Raw genomic sequence first — 14,519 nt, 5'->3', positions numbered from 1 at the left:
ATTTTGATCTTAGTCTGAGTCAACATTAGTCAGCTATACATCTTTTTAAAAGTCTACAAAGGTTAATTATGTTAGAAGACATTTTGATGTTTTAGGTTTTATTCCTGGGAAATAAATTAATATTTATGGCATTCTGTGAAAATGTTATTTGAAGTCAAAAAGCAGAAATACTGTGATTTAAAACAACTTTTCTAAATCAAAATTTTAAAAAGATATATATGGTTCTTGAATTTTTAGAAGAAATTTGCATAACTGTATTTAACATCTTTATTTTAGAACGAGAAAAAGATCACAGTTCCTCTCGTCCAAGCAGCCCTCGTCCTCAAAAAGCATCTCCAAATGGTTCCAGCACCAGTGCTGGGAACAGCAGCAGAAACAGCAGTCAGTCCAGTTCAGATGGTAGCTGTAAAGCATCTGGGGAGATGGTGTTTGTATATGAAAATGCAAAAGAAGGAGCTCGGAATGTAAGAACGTCAGAACGAGTAACGCTAATAGTGGATAACACTAGATTTGTTGTAGATCCATCTATTTTTACTGCACAGCCAAATACAATGTTGGGCAGGTTTGTATTATTGCAGTTCTTTGTTATTACTAATTATAAAGCACTTTCACATTATTTTTTTCATTTAAGTTTTATAGTAATTCTCTGTGGAATGTAGTGTTCCATTTTACAGATGAAATAACTGAGATTTGGAGGTTAAATAACTTGCTCAAGTTAATACAACTAGAAAGTGGTGGAGCCAGATTTTGAACTTGGTTTTATTTCTAATGATCTTTGCTGTACCAGTAGGAATAGCAAATATATTAGTCAATGAAAACTGAATATTAAAAGATCTCTACAGGTTGTTACCATGGATTGTATCTAACAAGGTGAATCTAACAGTGATAATATGTTTCCTTTCCTTGGGGCTCCCAGATTCCACCACAAATACAGCAAGAATCAGTATTGTTTAGAGGAAAAACTCACAGTTTGGTTAGCTGAAAAGTCAGCATGAGTTGTCAATTTGATATAAATACTTAAAAAAAGAGTGTTATTAACAAGTAGTTAGTGGAATTAAGGCGGGATAATAGTCATCTTCTAATCTGTGCTGGTCTAGAGTAATAGATTCATGTAAAGTTTGTAGTTTTGGGAACCACAATCTAAAAATGTTAATAGACAACATGGACTTGATTTTTCAGTGTTTCCAAAACTAGGATCAAATACCTTTTAATTGTAAAATTAGTATCTTTTCTGTTTAATATAAAATGAAGGGGCATATAAATGAAATAGAAGTTTACATGAGGTAAAAAACTTGTGGCTTTTTTTCTAGGTTGCACATGAGTAGCTATTTGGGATGCTTTTGTATGTATGTGTCAGTGTCCCTAAATACAGAATAAATGCTAGCATATGACACTGTGTACATTTTGAGTAGATAAATATTTTATTTTAACATTGGCACTAGACTTTACATCTGTGAGGAAAAAAATACTTGAACTATAGGCTTTAATGTATTTTTAGTAGTATAGGGGAAGATTATTGATGGAAGCTGTTAGGAGGATGACTTGACACTGTTAATACTTTATATTTTTACCTAGACTTTAAATAAACACAGTTAAAAAGTAGATGCTTGAGGGGTCGGCCCCGTGGCCGAATGGTTAAGTTCGCGCGCTCTGCTGCGGTGGCCCAGGGTTTCGTTGGTTCGAATCCTGGGCGCAGATATGGCACCACTCATCAGACGACGCTGAGGCAGCGTCCCACGTGCCACAACTAGAAGGACCCACAACGAAGAACTATGTACCGGGGGCTTTGGGAGAAAAAAGGAAAAAAATAAAATCTTAAAAAAAAAAAAAAGTAGATGCTTGATATTTTGCTTCAGTTATGTTTTTTTTTGAAAAACAAAACAAAACCCAAAAGATTTGTGTGTGTATGTATCCATATTGATCTGAAAAGTATAGCTTTCCCCTTTTGTAAAAAGTTCATGTATTTCAGAAAATTGCATGACACTTGATTCCTGAAAGACTGTCTTTTTTTTTTTTTTTTAACATCAGTGAAGGCTTCTTTTCATGTCACTTGACTAAAGCATATCTTTGGGGATGAAAATTAATATTCATGGGATCTGTAAAAAGCAGTTGGCATTCTTTTGGAAACTTTGAAATAAAAAAGCTTTGTTCTTTATAAGTTTCTGTGTTATAACAAAAGGGGAAACCATTTAAATTGGGAAATTGTTGAGCAGAATACTTAGATCAGCTATATTTACTTTAGGAATGGTGGTATCGTTGAATTCAGAGGTTTGACTTCCTTTAATCACAATTTAAAAATTTTCTTGGGGGCAGTAACATTAAACTTTTCATTTTGGAGAACATATTTTGCAAATTGCCTCTTTTCTAAGTAGTTACTGTTAAAGGGCCAACAACATGACTTGAAAAAACATAAATTTATTTGTATTTTCCTTATGTAAAAATAAATATTTACAGCTTTTTCCTCATTTATTTAAACTTTTCATTCTCCTCTTGACTTCTTCATTCCTCTCTACTCCAGTATTTGATTGCTTGTTTTTCAGTTCTGGATGCAAGTGTAAGACTTTTGAGCAAGATTTCTTGCATTTATAGTTAAGATTGTGAAAAGTAAAACAACCTAAGCTGCCTATACTATTTTATTTTTTTGTAGTTTAGGTTACTGTATGTGCTGCATTATAGCATAAACTTTGCAATGAAGATAGCAGTTTGAAGGAAAAGGCACAGATAACATGGTTTCCCTTTTCGTTTTTTTTTCTTTCTGGTAAGGTTAGCATAAAAATCAACTTTGGGGCCGGCCCCACGGCCGAGTGGTTAAGTTTTCGCCCTCTGCTTCAGCAGCCCAGGGTTTCTCCTGTTCGGGTCCTGGGCGTGGACATGGCACTGCTCCACCAGGCCATGCTGAGGTGGCATCCCACATAGCACAACCAGAAGGACTTACAGCTAGAATATACAACTATGTATGGGGGGCTTTGGGGAGAAGAAGAAGAAGAAAAGATTGGCAACAGATAGCTCAGGTGCCAATCTTTAAAAAAAAAAGGAAAATCACCTTTTACCAAGATTTATTGATCTGCCCACCACACCCCCCACCCTGGGAGAAGGTGTTGGAAAGTTCTTTAGCTTCTGAATTTTATCAATTGATTTTACTTACTTATAGGGGATATATACTACTATTCCCTCTCATCAAAAAGGAAATATTTTTAATATTCTTTCATTTATTACATTTGCCAGAATAAATTTCTGATAAAAATTCTTGAACTAATTGAATGCTTAAATTATAATTCCTTTTCACCTTTGTACATGGAATCAACTTTCCCTTTTGAAGGAAGTATCCTATTGATATATTTCTCAATTATTTGCTATCACAGGATGTTTGGATCTGGCAGAGAACATAACTTTACACGTCCTAATGAGAAGGGAGAGTATGAGGTGGCAGAGGGAATTGGCTCCACTGTCTTTCGAGCTATTCTGGTAAGTTCTTGTTTCTTGTCTATTAAATTAATCATATGACCCCTTCTTGGTTGTTACTTGAATTGCAAGCAGAGTTCTATTTGGATATCTCAATGGAGGTATGCAGGATATTGTTTTTTTTAAATACCATTTAATGCATCTTTATTTTAGAACATAAAAATACTATGATATAAATAAATGAATTTTATGACTTTTGGGAAGCTAGGATAGGGGATGATTTATTTTTTATGCTTGCACAGGCAGTTCTTTCAAAGGTTTAGTGGTAACATTGTTGGAGTCATCTCACTTCTCCCACCTTAATTCTCTTAAATACAATAAGTTGATCATTTTTTGCTCCCTGAGCATATGGCTACTTATTGTACATAACCAGCAAGTATGAACACTTCAGAACATTTAAAAACATCTTTGTTTTAAACCATAAATTTTGAGGTTTTAACCTTTTATTTTGAGGAACATTTGAATTAGTATTACAGAATCCCTACTTGTAATTTCAAATTAGTGATAAAGATTTGATTTACAGTGTGTGACAGTTTATGCCACAGTCTGAAAATATGGTTTCCTCAAATAGTTTTGGGGGAAGAGGGGAGGTAGGATCCTGAGGTACAAGACAGGAAAAGTAGTTGATTTGATTGGGTTGTTAGTACTTGGACAAGTACCAGAAGATGTCTTGCTTCCACTGCAGCGACTTTAAAAATTGTGTTACTGTAGCTCTGAACCTCAAGAAATGAGGCAGATCTTAATTTTTTGGGAAGTGTTTTTCTCAGCTGTCCATACTTTCATTTGACCTCTAATTGAGTTGACAAGTAAGAAAAATTTTTATGACTCAGCTGTGGAGTAACTTATTTGTAATTCTGGGACCAGCTCTTAACAACATTTTAAGTAGATTTTGGAAATAATTACTAATGATGTAGTAATGTGGGAAATACCAAAGGATAGTATTTGGAGGAAGAATATCTAATTGTGCATTCTCTTTTACGTATTTTAATACTTGGATATGACTTTGAAGTTCTTTACTAAAAACCACAAATTTTGCTCTGTTCTCTAGGTAATATTTAAGGTAACTTAAAATATGTAATTCAGCTTCCTTTTTAAAAACAGTTTTAAAAATTTATCTTAGTTATATAGAAAAATAACTTTTAGAGGAGAAAAATACATATAAATTAGTATGATATAGTAGAGAGAAGAGATGCGTAAGTAATGGGAGGACCTGGGTTCCAATCTTACCTCTGCTGTTAAATAATTCTATGACTGGATGAGTCAGTGAAGCCATTTGGGTGTAAATTTTTCTTATTGGTAAAATGAAAAAGTGGTTAAGTGAACTGAGGTCCCACCTAACTTTAAAATTCCACAATTCAGAAATCTCAGAGTGCTAGCACTTTTGAAAATGCTTCTAGCTCAACCGTAATAATAAGTTTTGGCTATCTCATGCTCCACATGTTTTTTGCATTCTTTCCTTTTTCTTTTTTAGGATTACTATAAAACAGGAATAATCCGTTGTCCTGATGGCATATCTATTCCTGAACTGAGAGAAGCATGTGACTATCTTTGTATCTCTTTTGAATATAGTACTATTAAATGTAGAGACCTCAGTAAGTATAATGTTTGGTGTGTGAGTAGTCTGTAGAGTTAGAATGTATTGGAATGAGAAGCCTGAAAAGAAATCGTGCTGTTTATCTAGACTTCAATTACTTGTTTAATTGAATTGTAAAGCATTCTAGTACCGTGCAGCTTATTTGTGGAAGTCTACAGAGATCTTTATAAGTTCCCTGTGCAATTTTCCAAAACTGTTTTTCAACTCTGATAATGCATTTTTTTGATAGACTCTCCCAGATTCCCTCTTTGACTGTTCCCTTCATCTTTTGTTGCCGATCTTTGTCTCCCAGCTGGGGAGCCCTGGCTTTGGACGAGTGTGGTGTTTGGCTTTACTCCTAACATCACATCAACCAAAAATTTATAATTTTTTTATACTTACCATGGGAGATAATATCCTAATCCAGTATGGAAGATACAAATAATTCTCAAAAGCGGTATTTGTCATTAAAGATCTTAAATTGAATACTAGCCCACATTTATACAAATGGTTAAGTGACTTCATCCAAGAACTTCAAACATAATCTCAGAGCAAAGTCTGCAACTTTGGAATCCTAACTTGTTGATCGATATTGTTCTCCCATCACCTCCTGAGGATCCCTTCCTTTCACTGCTATGCCATGCCTAAGAAAAAAAGGTGATTATACACAGAAAAGTCAGAATAGTATATGAGCATTATCAAATGTTGGCTTGGGTATTAAATGATTGGAGAAGTTCAGAAGAAGGAGAGGTCATTGTGGGCTACAGGGTCTGAGGAAGAGTTCAGAGGAGACAGATAGTGATGAATGAATAGGAATGATTTAGAAAGAGTAGAGTAGGTAGGTCATTCTAAGAGCTGAGATTTTTGGAGTGAAGATGCCAAAGATATACTTTGGAAATAACCTAGTTGGAACAGAGACTTTATATCAGGACCAGAAGGAGACGGGAATAAATAGGTGGGCCAGATTATGGCAGGTCTTTAATCCACACTAATGTTCTTACATTTTATCCCATATACAGTGGGAAGCCATTTAAAAAGTTTCCTACATGTGGTTATAGCCTTGTGTTAGTCCCACACATATGGTTATGTTTGCTTCATTACCTAAACTCAACACTAGCCTGGCAGAGTGGTGTCATACCCTTTCAAAGATTGGTGTGTTAGAAACTGTGAATGGAAAATTTTATTTAAGTTTTTAAGGCACCTAGTGTATACTTCAATATAACTGTCCTGCTTCATTCTCCGTAATGATCTAACTCTTTGAAAATGAATAGTCTTATTAAGTTTGTTCCTAAGTACCATTTTATTTTTGCCAAACATTCTTTAAAGCCTCTATAAAAATATCAATAGATGGGACAAAGAAGTGGATGGTCCACCTCTGAATCCGTTTCTTTATAAATGATATTTAAAAGTTTAAAGTCAAATAGTTGGACAGCTGGAGCACACAACTGTAAACTTGAACAAAGTTGCTGTTTTTTTCACATCTTAAAAAACTGTTTTTGGTTGAACATTAATTATTGAACGTGAATATTAATTATTCTAATTATAGATCCTTGACTTCAAGTTTTATTTTTTTTATTCATGGGATCATTTTAATTTAACCTCAAAAAATTAGATGTTGAATTTTGGTAACTGTCAGATAAAAAAACACTAGAACTTTTTACAGATGTTGTGGATTTTATTTCTGTAATCCTTTGGACATAGTTTACCTTTCATCACTGTCAAGTATCATTTATTTGTTATGGAATTAAAGGTAAGAGTCTTTATGTAAAATATGTGTAGTATGGTTTTCCTAGACTTTGGCTTTTAAATAATAGTTGTAATTGTTTCTGGGTCACTTGTAATATATGTTACTAAAAATTTAGAGATTCTCATAGACTTTATTAAAACAAACTATATAGAATTTGAAGAGATAGAAATGGTCTGTAAAAATATAAAAGGATACTGTAAGGTAGACTTGAGTCCAAAAATGATTTTTTTCCTGAAAATATGTACCTTTACTGAATATTGGAATGGCACTTTACACTAAAATATCTAAGTTTCTCTCTTAACTTAAAAAGAAATGGTACGAGCACCAAATGTTTGTTGAATGGAGAGTCCTGGGTTTCTTGGCTAACTTACTTAAAACCTTGTTTCTTAGTTCACTCATACTTAAAATGGAGACAATAATACTTATTTCATAGGGTTGTTGTGAAGATTAAATGAATAGTGCTTGACACATAGTGTTAAGTAAGGGTTTGCTTTAAAGAAAAAAGGTAGCAAAATTAGGAAGTAAAGGTAAATTAAAATAAAAAATATTAAAGGATCATATTGTAATGCTGTTTTATAATATCTCCACATGGAAATATATTGTGAATAACTATATTAGTACGTATCCTTTAATAACAACTTGTTTAATGGTTACATAGTAATAGCAGTCATTTTCTGCATTTCTATTGAACACTCACTTTATACCAAATATTAGATATATAAAAGGCAACAAAAAAAGATAAGATCTCTGCTGTCATGCTTGCAGTATACTGGGGAAGACAGACAAGTTCATTATATTATGGTGTTAGTGGAGGAATAAGGTGCTAAATGACCATATAGGAACTGTGTCTAACTCAGGTGTGGGGTCTTGAGGAAGCTTTCTAGGGGAAAGGGAAGAGGAAGTGCATTCCAGGCAGAAGGAATGGTATGTTCAGAGGCAAGAAGATTAGTACAGGGAGGAACTGACTTCTCAATCTTCTGTCATAGAACTTACCATATAGTGAAGGAAATCTATGGTAAATTCTAGTTCCCCAGCTAGGCTATAAATTTCTTCAGTGTCCACATTCTCTTCCCAGGTAAGCAGCCTAATCCAGAAGAGGTTTTGAGAACCAGGGCAGAACTCAGGAATGAAGGCCTAGGGCTAAAAGAAATGAAAATACAGTGCCCTTGGGTGAAAGTGATATGGAAAATGAAATTTAAACTTTGAATAAAGCACCAATTCAGAAGGCCAAGGAAGTAAGGCACCACCCATGTAGGAGACAATGGGATTATAATCAAAAATAAAAAAACTGAAGTTATGTCTAAGCCTATTGAGAGAGGGAGATCAGAGGCAGAGCCTGCCTATGGAGTCATTGAAACATAGACACACTGAAACGACAGAGACACTCATGTTTTCTCACTCTTGCTCTTGATCTTGCTCTATTTTTTAGTTTGTAGCATTAAACCAGTTTGAACTTGAGGACAGGGACCATATCTTTTCAACTCTGTACATAGTGCCTGGCATGTAGTAAGGACTCAATAAACATTTGTTGGATGAATAAATTATTTTATCCCCTCATGCATTTTTTAGGACCCTATTCTACTTGTTGTTGTCTTCTGTAGTATCTTTAGTCTTTTTCTCTTTATATGGAGTAATACTCAGGTTCAAATATACTCACATCTGACCTATGGCTATTCAAATGGACCTATGGACATTCAAAAAATTATCATTTAAAAAATGTTGAGCTTTTCATTGGCATTCTTTGAACTTAATTTTTTAGAAAAATAAACATATTTACTATACTGGCTTGTGTTCCAACTACTATGTCTTTCTGTTTATTCAGTTTTATGTCTTTTTAAATTTTTGCTCTGGTCTTGTTAAGTTTATTCTTTGATATTTTGTATTTTCGTTCTAGTTGTGTTTGGACTTTTCTAACTGCTAACATATAAGAAAATTATTCAATTTTGTTTATTTGTGTGTAGCCATCTAACAGAATTCTGTTTATTTTTCATGGTTTATCAGTTGGTTCTCATATATTCTTGGTAGATAATTGACCTTGTTATAAATAACACTTTTTAATATCGTTTTTGTCTTATTGAATTGGCTAGAATATTTTGAGTAATGTTAAATTTAGTGGTACTTCTGGCATCCTTGTCTTTAAAGGCATTTCCTTTAAGTTTCTCTGTTAAGTCACCCATTTTTTCTTGACTCTCTCTTCCTTTTGTTCTTTGACATGCTTCTTTTAGGTCTTCTGCTTCTCATTCTCTCACTTGCTCCCTGATCCTTTATCCTCTGAATGTGGTCATTCTCTACTTTCTGTCTTTAGCTGCCTTCTTTCTCACAGAATCTAATCACTGTGGCTTCAAATATACCTATACACTGTGGATTTCCAACTCTTTGTGTCTAATTCCTAAGTACCAGCTATGCATTTCTAGTTTACTCTTTAACTTGTAATTTCTTTTTTTCCCCTTCTTAATCAGGCTTTTCATGAGTTCCATGCATATAGTACATGTAGTGATGAATAAGACAGACATTGTCCCTGCCTTTATGGAGTTTACAGTCTAGTGGGGAAGACAGGCATTCAACAAGTAATGAAAAGCTATGAAAAATACAGTGTAGAAATGAGATGCTACGAGACATGTATGGTAAAAGGGGCTGTGGAGAATCGTTATCTGAGTTAGTGACATTAAAGCTGAGAGCAAAGAGGGAAAGAAGCTGACTATACCAGGCAGCAGAAATGGTATTTGCGCAGGCTCTTAAGTTGGAAGGAATATGACATGCTTAGGGAACTGAAAGAAGGGAAGAGTGGCTAGAGGACTTATATACTTATATGTGGGAGACACCAATATATGAATAGTATTTAAAGAAAAAAATTTTTTTAAAGGTCTATGCACACTGATATATTACTCTCTTTTTCACGTAACAGGGCTTTATGGACCAAGTTGAGGATTTGGGACTTTTATTCTAAGGGTAGTACAAGCCATATAAGTTTTAAACTAGAAGGTAGGTGTAATTAGATATGGCTGCCGTAGGGAAAATGAATTACAGAGGGACACAGCAAATGTTGAGGGGATGTAATTAGAGGGTTTTACAGTAGTTTGGGTGAGAGTTAGTGATGACTTGGTCTTTGGTGGGGGCAATGGGGGTAGAATGTATTCTGATTAACTAATGCTATATAACAAACCATTCCAAACTTAGTAGCATAAAATATAACCATTTTTGTTCTCTGGGTCAAGAATTCAGACAGGGTACGACAGAGGTGGCTTCACAATGTCTGAGGCCTCGTCTTGTGAAGAATCAAAGGGCTGAGGTGACTCAAAAGGCTAGAGCTTTCCTCACTCACGTGTCTGCTGTCTATGATGACTGGGCATGACTCAAAGGCTGGGTTCAGCTAGGAGTGTCAAACAGAGTGCCTATATGTGGCCTCTTCTTGTGGCTTGGGTTTCTCAGAGGGTTCAGAGGCTTGGGTTCAGAGAGGAAGCATTTGGAGAACGAGAGACCAAGACAAAACTACAAGTCATGGACTGTCGCCTCTGCCATGCTTCCCTGGTTATAAGCAAGTCACTATGACCAGCCTAGATTAAAGGGGAGGAAAATTAGATTCCACCTCTTGGGAGGAGATGTCAGGGTCACATTGCAGAAAAGCATGTGGCATAAGAGATTTTGCAACTGTCTTTGCAAAATAGCATCTTCCGGAGAGGGAAATGATACAATTCAAGATTAACCACCACTTAATAGGTGGATTTGATAGGGCTTGGGGAATGATTGAATCAAGAGATGAAAGAGGAATCAAGGATTCATTCATTCATTCTACAAATATTTAAGTGCCTGTCATATACCTAGCACTCTTCTGTGATGATTCTGACAACTTGAGTGGATGGTGATGCCACTTACTGATTTGGAAAACACTGTAGAGGCAGAGATGATTAAGTTCAATTTTGGATATATTGAGTTAGGGGTGCCAGTGAGGTGGCACCCAAGTGGAAATTGCCAGACGGGAGTTGAATATAATGCATCTAGAATATAGAAGGCAGAATTAGTAGAATAAATTTGGGAATTGTCAACATAAGGTGAGAGAGGAAAGAACTTAAAATTGTCCTGATAAATATCAATATTTAATGAACAGCTCGAGGAGAAAGAGTTGGCAAACGTGACTGAAGAAAAACAGCCAGAGAAGAGAAAGAAAACCAGGGATAACGGTATCAGAGATTCTTAGGGATGAGAGTGTTTGAAGAAGGAGGAGTGGTCCCTGTAAGAGATTGAACTGAGAGGTCAAGTAAGATTGGGATCAAAGATGTCCATTGTCTTTAATAATCTAAAATAGTGAGAGCAGTTTTGAGGAGTAGTGAGTACAGAAGCCAGATTGGAACTGGTTCAGAAGTTAGGGCAAAGACAATGTGTTGGTACACCTAGGAGTTTGGCTATAAAGGGAATTTTTAAAAAATCATAATTGGAAGTAGCCAGCCTAGAGAGAAACATGGCTAAATAATATAGATTGTTAATTATTTAATCATTTATTAGTTATTATTAGTAGTTATTATATAATTAGACAACATGTTGTAGGGGGAAAAACACTCTCCCTTGGGAGACTATAGATTTGAGTTCTAGTATCCTTCTCTAACCCTCCCAGTAGTTCTTGAGATAGTAGAGCCTTAGGTAATAGTAAGACATTGCCATTAAAATAGAAATAAAAGATCAGGGCAGTGCAGGTGAGTTTGTGGCTGGTATTTGGGAAGTTGAAGTTGTTCATTATGTCTTTGCTTAAGGAGGGTGAAGTGCAGTGTATCTTTCACCCTTCTCAATTCTAGGGTGAGATCTGCCATGTAATGTCTACCATGCTGTATTTTGCTTGCCTTTTGTCTTCCTTATCCCAATGTCAGTTGACCCTTCTCATCTCACTCCTCTTCGTACACTGAAATGTTAATGCTGTTTGTGAATAATTTTCTGATAAAGAAAATATGTGGGAGATGGAATATGGGAGCTATTTTAGTTATATGGATAATTTGAAAAATTTATTTAAGGTATACGTTAAGATATAATTGCATATATTGATGGAAGGTGACATGATATAGTTAAAAAAAAAAAAAAAGGAAAACCTTGGGCTATGGATGCAGGGTCAGGATTTAATTCTGATTTTGCAAATTAGTTTTGTAACCTTAGGCAAATACTTCATGATGTGTAAAATGAAGGGGCTTGTGTTGGATCCCTTTAATTGGCCCTTCTTGCTGTAAAATTCTACAGTTCTATAAGAACTCTTCCCAGGAGAAGTTTTGTCAACTAAAGAATAACCACTGTGTTGTCTGTAGGGTGCCAAAGTAGATGCTGAACTAATCTTAGATGTTTTGTTTGTGTGTTGCTTCTGTTCATCTTTTACTCATCAGTCACTTCAAAAATCAGGATATTTTTGTGGATTTTGTTTCAGGTGCACTAATGCATGAGTTATCAAATGATGGTGCTCGTAGACAGTTTGAATTTTATCTGGAAGAAATGATCCTGCCTCTCATGGTAGCTAGTGCTCAGAGTGGGGAACGAGAATGCCACATAGTGGTGCTTACGGACGATGATGTGGTTGATTGGGATGAAGAGTATCCACCACAGATGGGAGAAGAGTATTCACAAAGTATGTATTGTGGCATGTTTTCTCTCTTAATCATCACACGTTTTCTCTTTATCTCTTATATAACGCTAATCTAAGGACAGTTTTTATAAAGAAAGTACATTGAACTCCTAACTACACCAGGAGTCAGCAAACTATGGCTGGTGGGCCAAATCTAGCCTATTGCCTGTTTTTATAAATAAAGTTTTACGTATTGTCTATGGCTGCTTTTGTGCTACAGTGGCAGAATTGAGTAGTTGCAATGGAGACCGCATGGCTCGCAAAGCCCAAAGTATTTACTCTCTGGCCCTTTACAGAAAAAGTATGCTCACCCTTGTCATGCACAGAAATGGGTTGCTCTTTGTCGAGTATCTGGATATTGATGGATTTTTTTTCTTGCATTTAGAAGCATTCTAGAGAAGTAGATCCTAGAATAGTAGATTATAAAAAATAAGCTGGGTTTTTTTTAGATGAATTTTTATTTCTATATAAAATGAGAGGCTTCAACTAATTGTTTTTGAAGGTGACTTTAAGTTCTACGATGTTCCTTTTTTAATATCATATGTGTTCCTGGAGGATCCAGTGACCCTTCAGAAAGCCTTGTGGAACTGTAGTTAGATTATTTCTGACCAAAACAATGTATCTTGAACAGCAACGACCAAACTTTTCTTACTGCACTTCCAAGCTTTTTCTGATTAGAGCCTTTTGATTTTTTTGTTAGAAAATTTATCTTATATTGTTTTTCTTGATGAACCCAATATAGTATTTTTGATTTCATAGATTGAGAAGAAGATAGAGTTAAAAGAATGATTTGAGGAAGAATGATTTGAGGATCTAGGTAAAATAGCCCAACATCTTGTTCTGTATGTACTCCAGTCTGTATTGACTTGGTAAGGATTAGGGTTTATGTAAAAAGTACAGAAATATAGAAAGTACCAAAAACCCTTTAACCTCTGATTTTTTCATTTTACTTACCCTTTTCTAAAAACAAAACAAAACAGACTCCAAGTGGTATTCTTTTTGACTTCTGAAGATTTTCCAAAGATTATTTTTACACAAGTTTTGGTAGCACTTTTCAGAATTTACAGTGACATGTTTTCTTTGCATGATGCACTTAAATGAGTGTTGTGATTCTTTTGTGGACAGTTGTGGTAACAGACATTTCTATTGCTGTTTCCTCATTCCTAGGCTCTTCGCTGACAATGGTTTTCTCTAATAATATGTGGAATAAAAACTTGAACGAAACACAGGAAAAACGAAAGGTTACCAAAAATCAAAAGAAATATACTAAATTATTTTGTATTAAGAAGGAGGAATGAATAAACTTATAATATGTATTTTAGTTTTCAAAAGGTTTGACTCCAGGAGAGTAGAGGCCACCATAGAACACAGAAATGACACTCCAGTGATAAAGGCTTTCCCTGGCTTTTCCTTTTCAATTATTGAGCTTTCCATTTCAGTGTTTTTTGGTTTGTTTTCTTGTTTTTTATCTTAAGCTTTGAAGCTTAAAAGGACTGAAAACATTTTTACTTAATTTAGTCTAAATATGTTTTATTTTGTGCCAAGGTATTTCAACCTAAAGATTCATTTGAGGAGACAGAGATAGCCTCTTCAGCCTGATTTTCCTAAATGTGACATTATAACAGTATCCATTCTGAGATGTCAAAAAAGTCTTTATCTTAAAATATCAGTAATCTTACGGATGTAGTAATAATCACAAATTTACCCCATTAGTAGCATCTGTATACGTATTTTCCTTTTATTGGCTCTTAAACCAGCATGTTTGGTTTGTGAGTGTGTTTTTCTTTTTTTGAAAAAACCTTTGCAGTTCACCTTTTAAGGGAGATAACTCCACCTGAAAGAGAGAAGGCGAGGAAGGCCCATCAGTCTAACTCCCTGAAGTTCTCAGCACATTTGGAAGACTCAACGTGTTGTCAGTGGAATGTCTGTCCTTTGCAAAGCCAGTTTGCTCTAAACAGACTAACCTAGGCAGAACATGCTCGAATCTGCCATTTTTAACATCAGTATTAAATGGGGCTGTTCGCCTGAATGGAAAACAGTTTGTGGGGAGGGTCTTTGCCTTTTGGGGGAATTATTAATAGTTGCTCAATCCATGAAATGTAACATGTGTCCATTTTGTACTCTGTCTGTCCAGGCAGTTT

The 14,519-nt window shown here is 35.1% G+C and overlaps 1 protein-coding gene across 11 annotated transcripts in view; it reads left to right on the top strand.

The window, feature by feature from the left end:
• BTBD10 (BTB domain containing 10) overlaps positions 1–14,519 on the top strand; it is a 71,055-nt gene that overhangs the window by 53,381 nt on the left and 3,155 nt on the right. For all 11 annotated transcript variants that reach the window (XM_005612187.4, XM_014741700.3, XM_070273399.1 and 8 more), the window contains 4 exons: positions 277–562; positions 3,363–3,465; positions 4,934–5,054; positions 12,184–12,381. In XM_005612187.4, coding sequence (XP_005612244.1) covers positions 277–562; positions 3,363–3,465; positions 4,934–5,054; positions 12,184–12,381 — 708 coding nt within the window. The remainder of the gene's footprint in view (positions 1–276; positions 563–3,362; positions 3,466–4,933; positions 5,055–12,183; positions 12,382–14,519) is intronic.

The sequence above is a fragment of the Equus caballus genome, chromosome 7, assembly GCF_041296265.1.
Source record: "Equus caballus isolate H_3958 breed thoroughbred chromosome 7, TB-T2T, whole genome shotgun sequence".
Classification (NCBI taxonomy): Eukaryota; Metazoa; Chordata; class Mammalia; order Perissodactyla; family Equidae; genus Equus; species Equus caballus.
The sequence above is the reverse complement of the archived record's forward strand: the minus strand, read 5'-3'. Positions and strand labels throughout refer to the sequence as shown.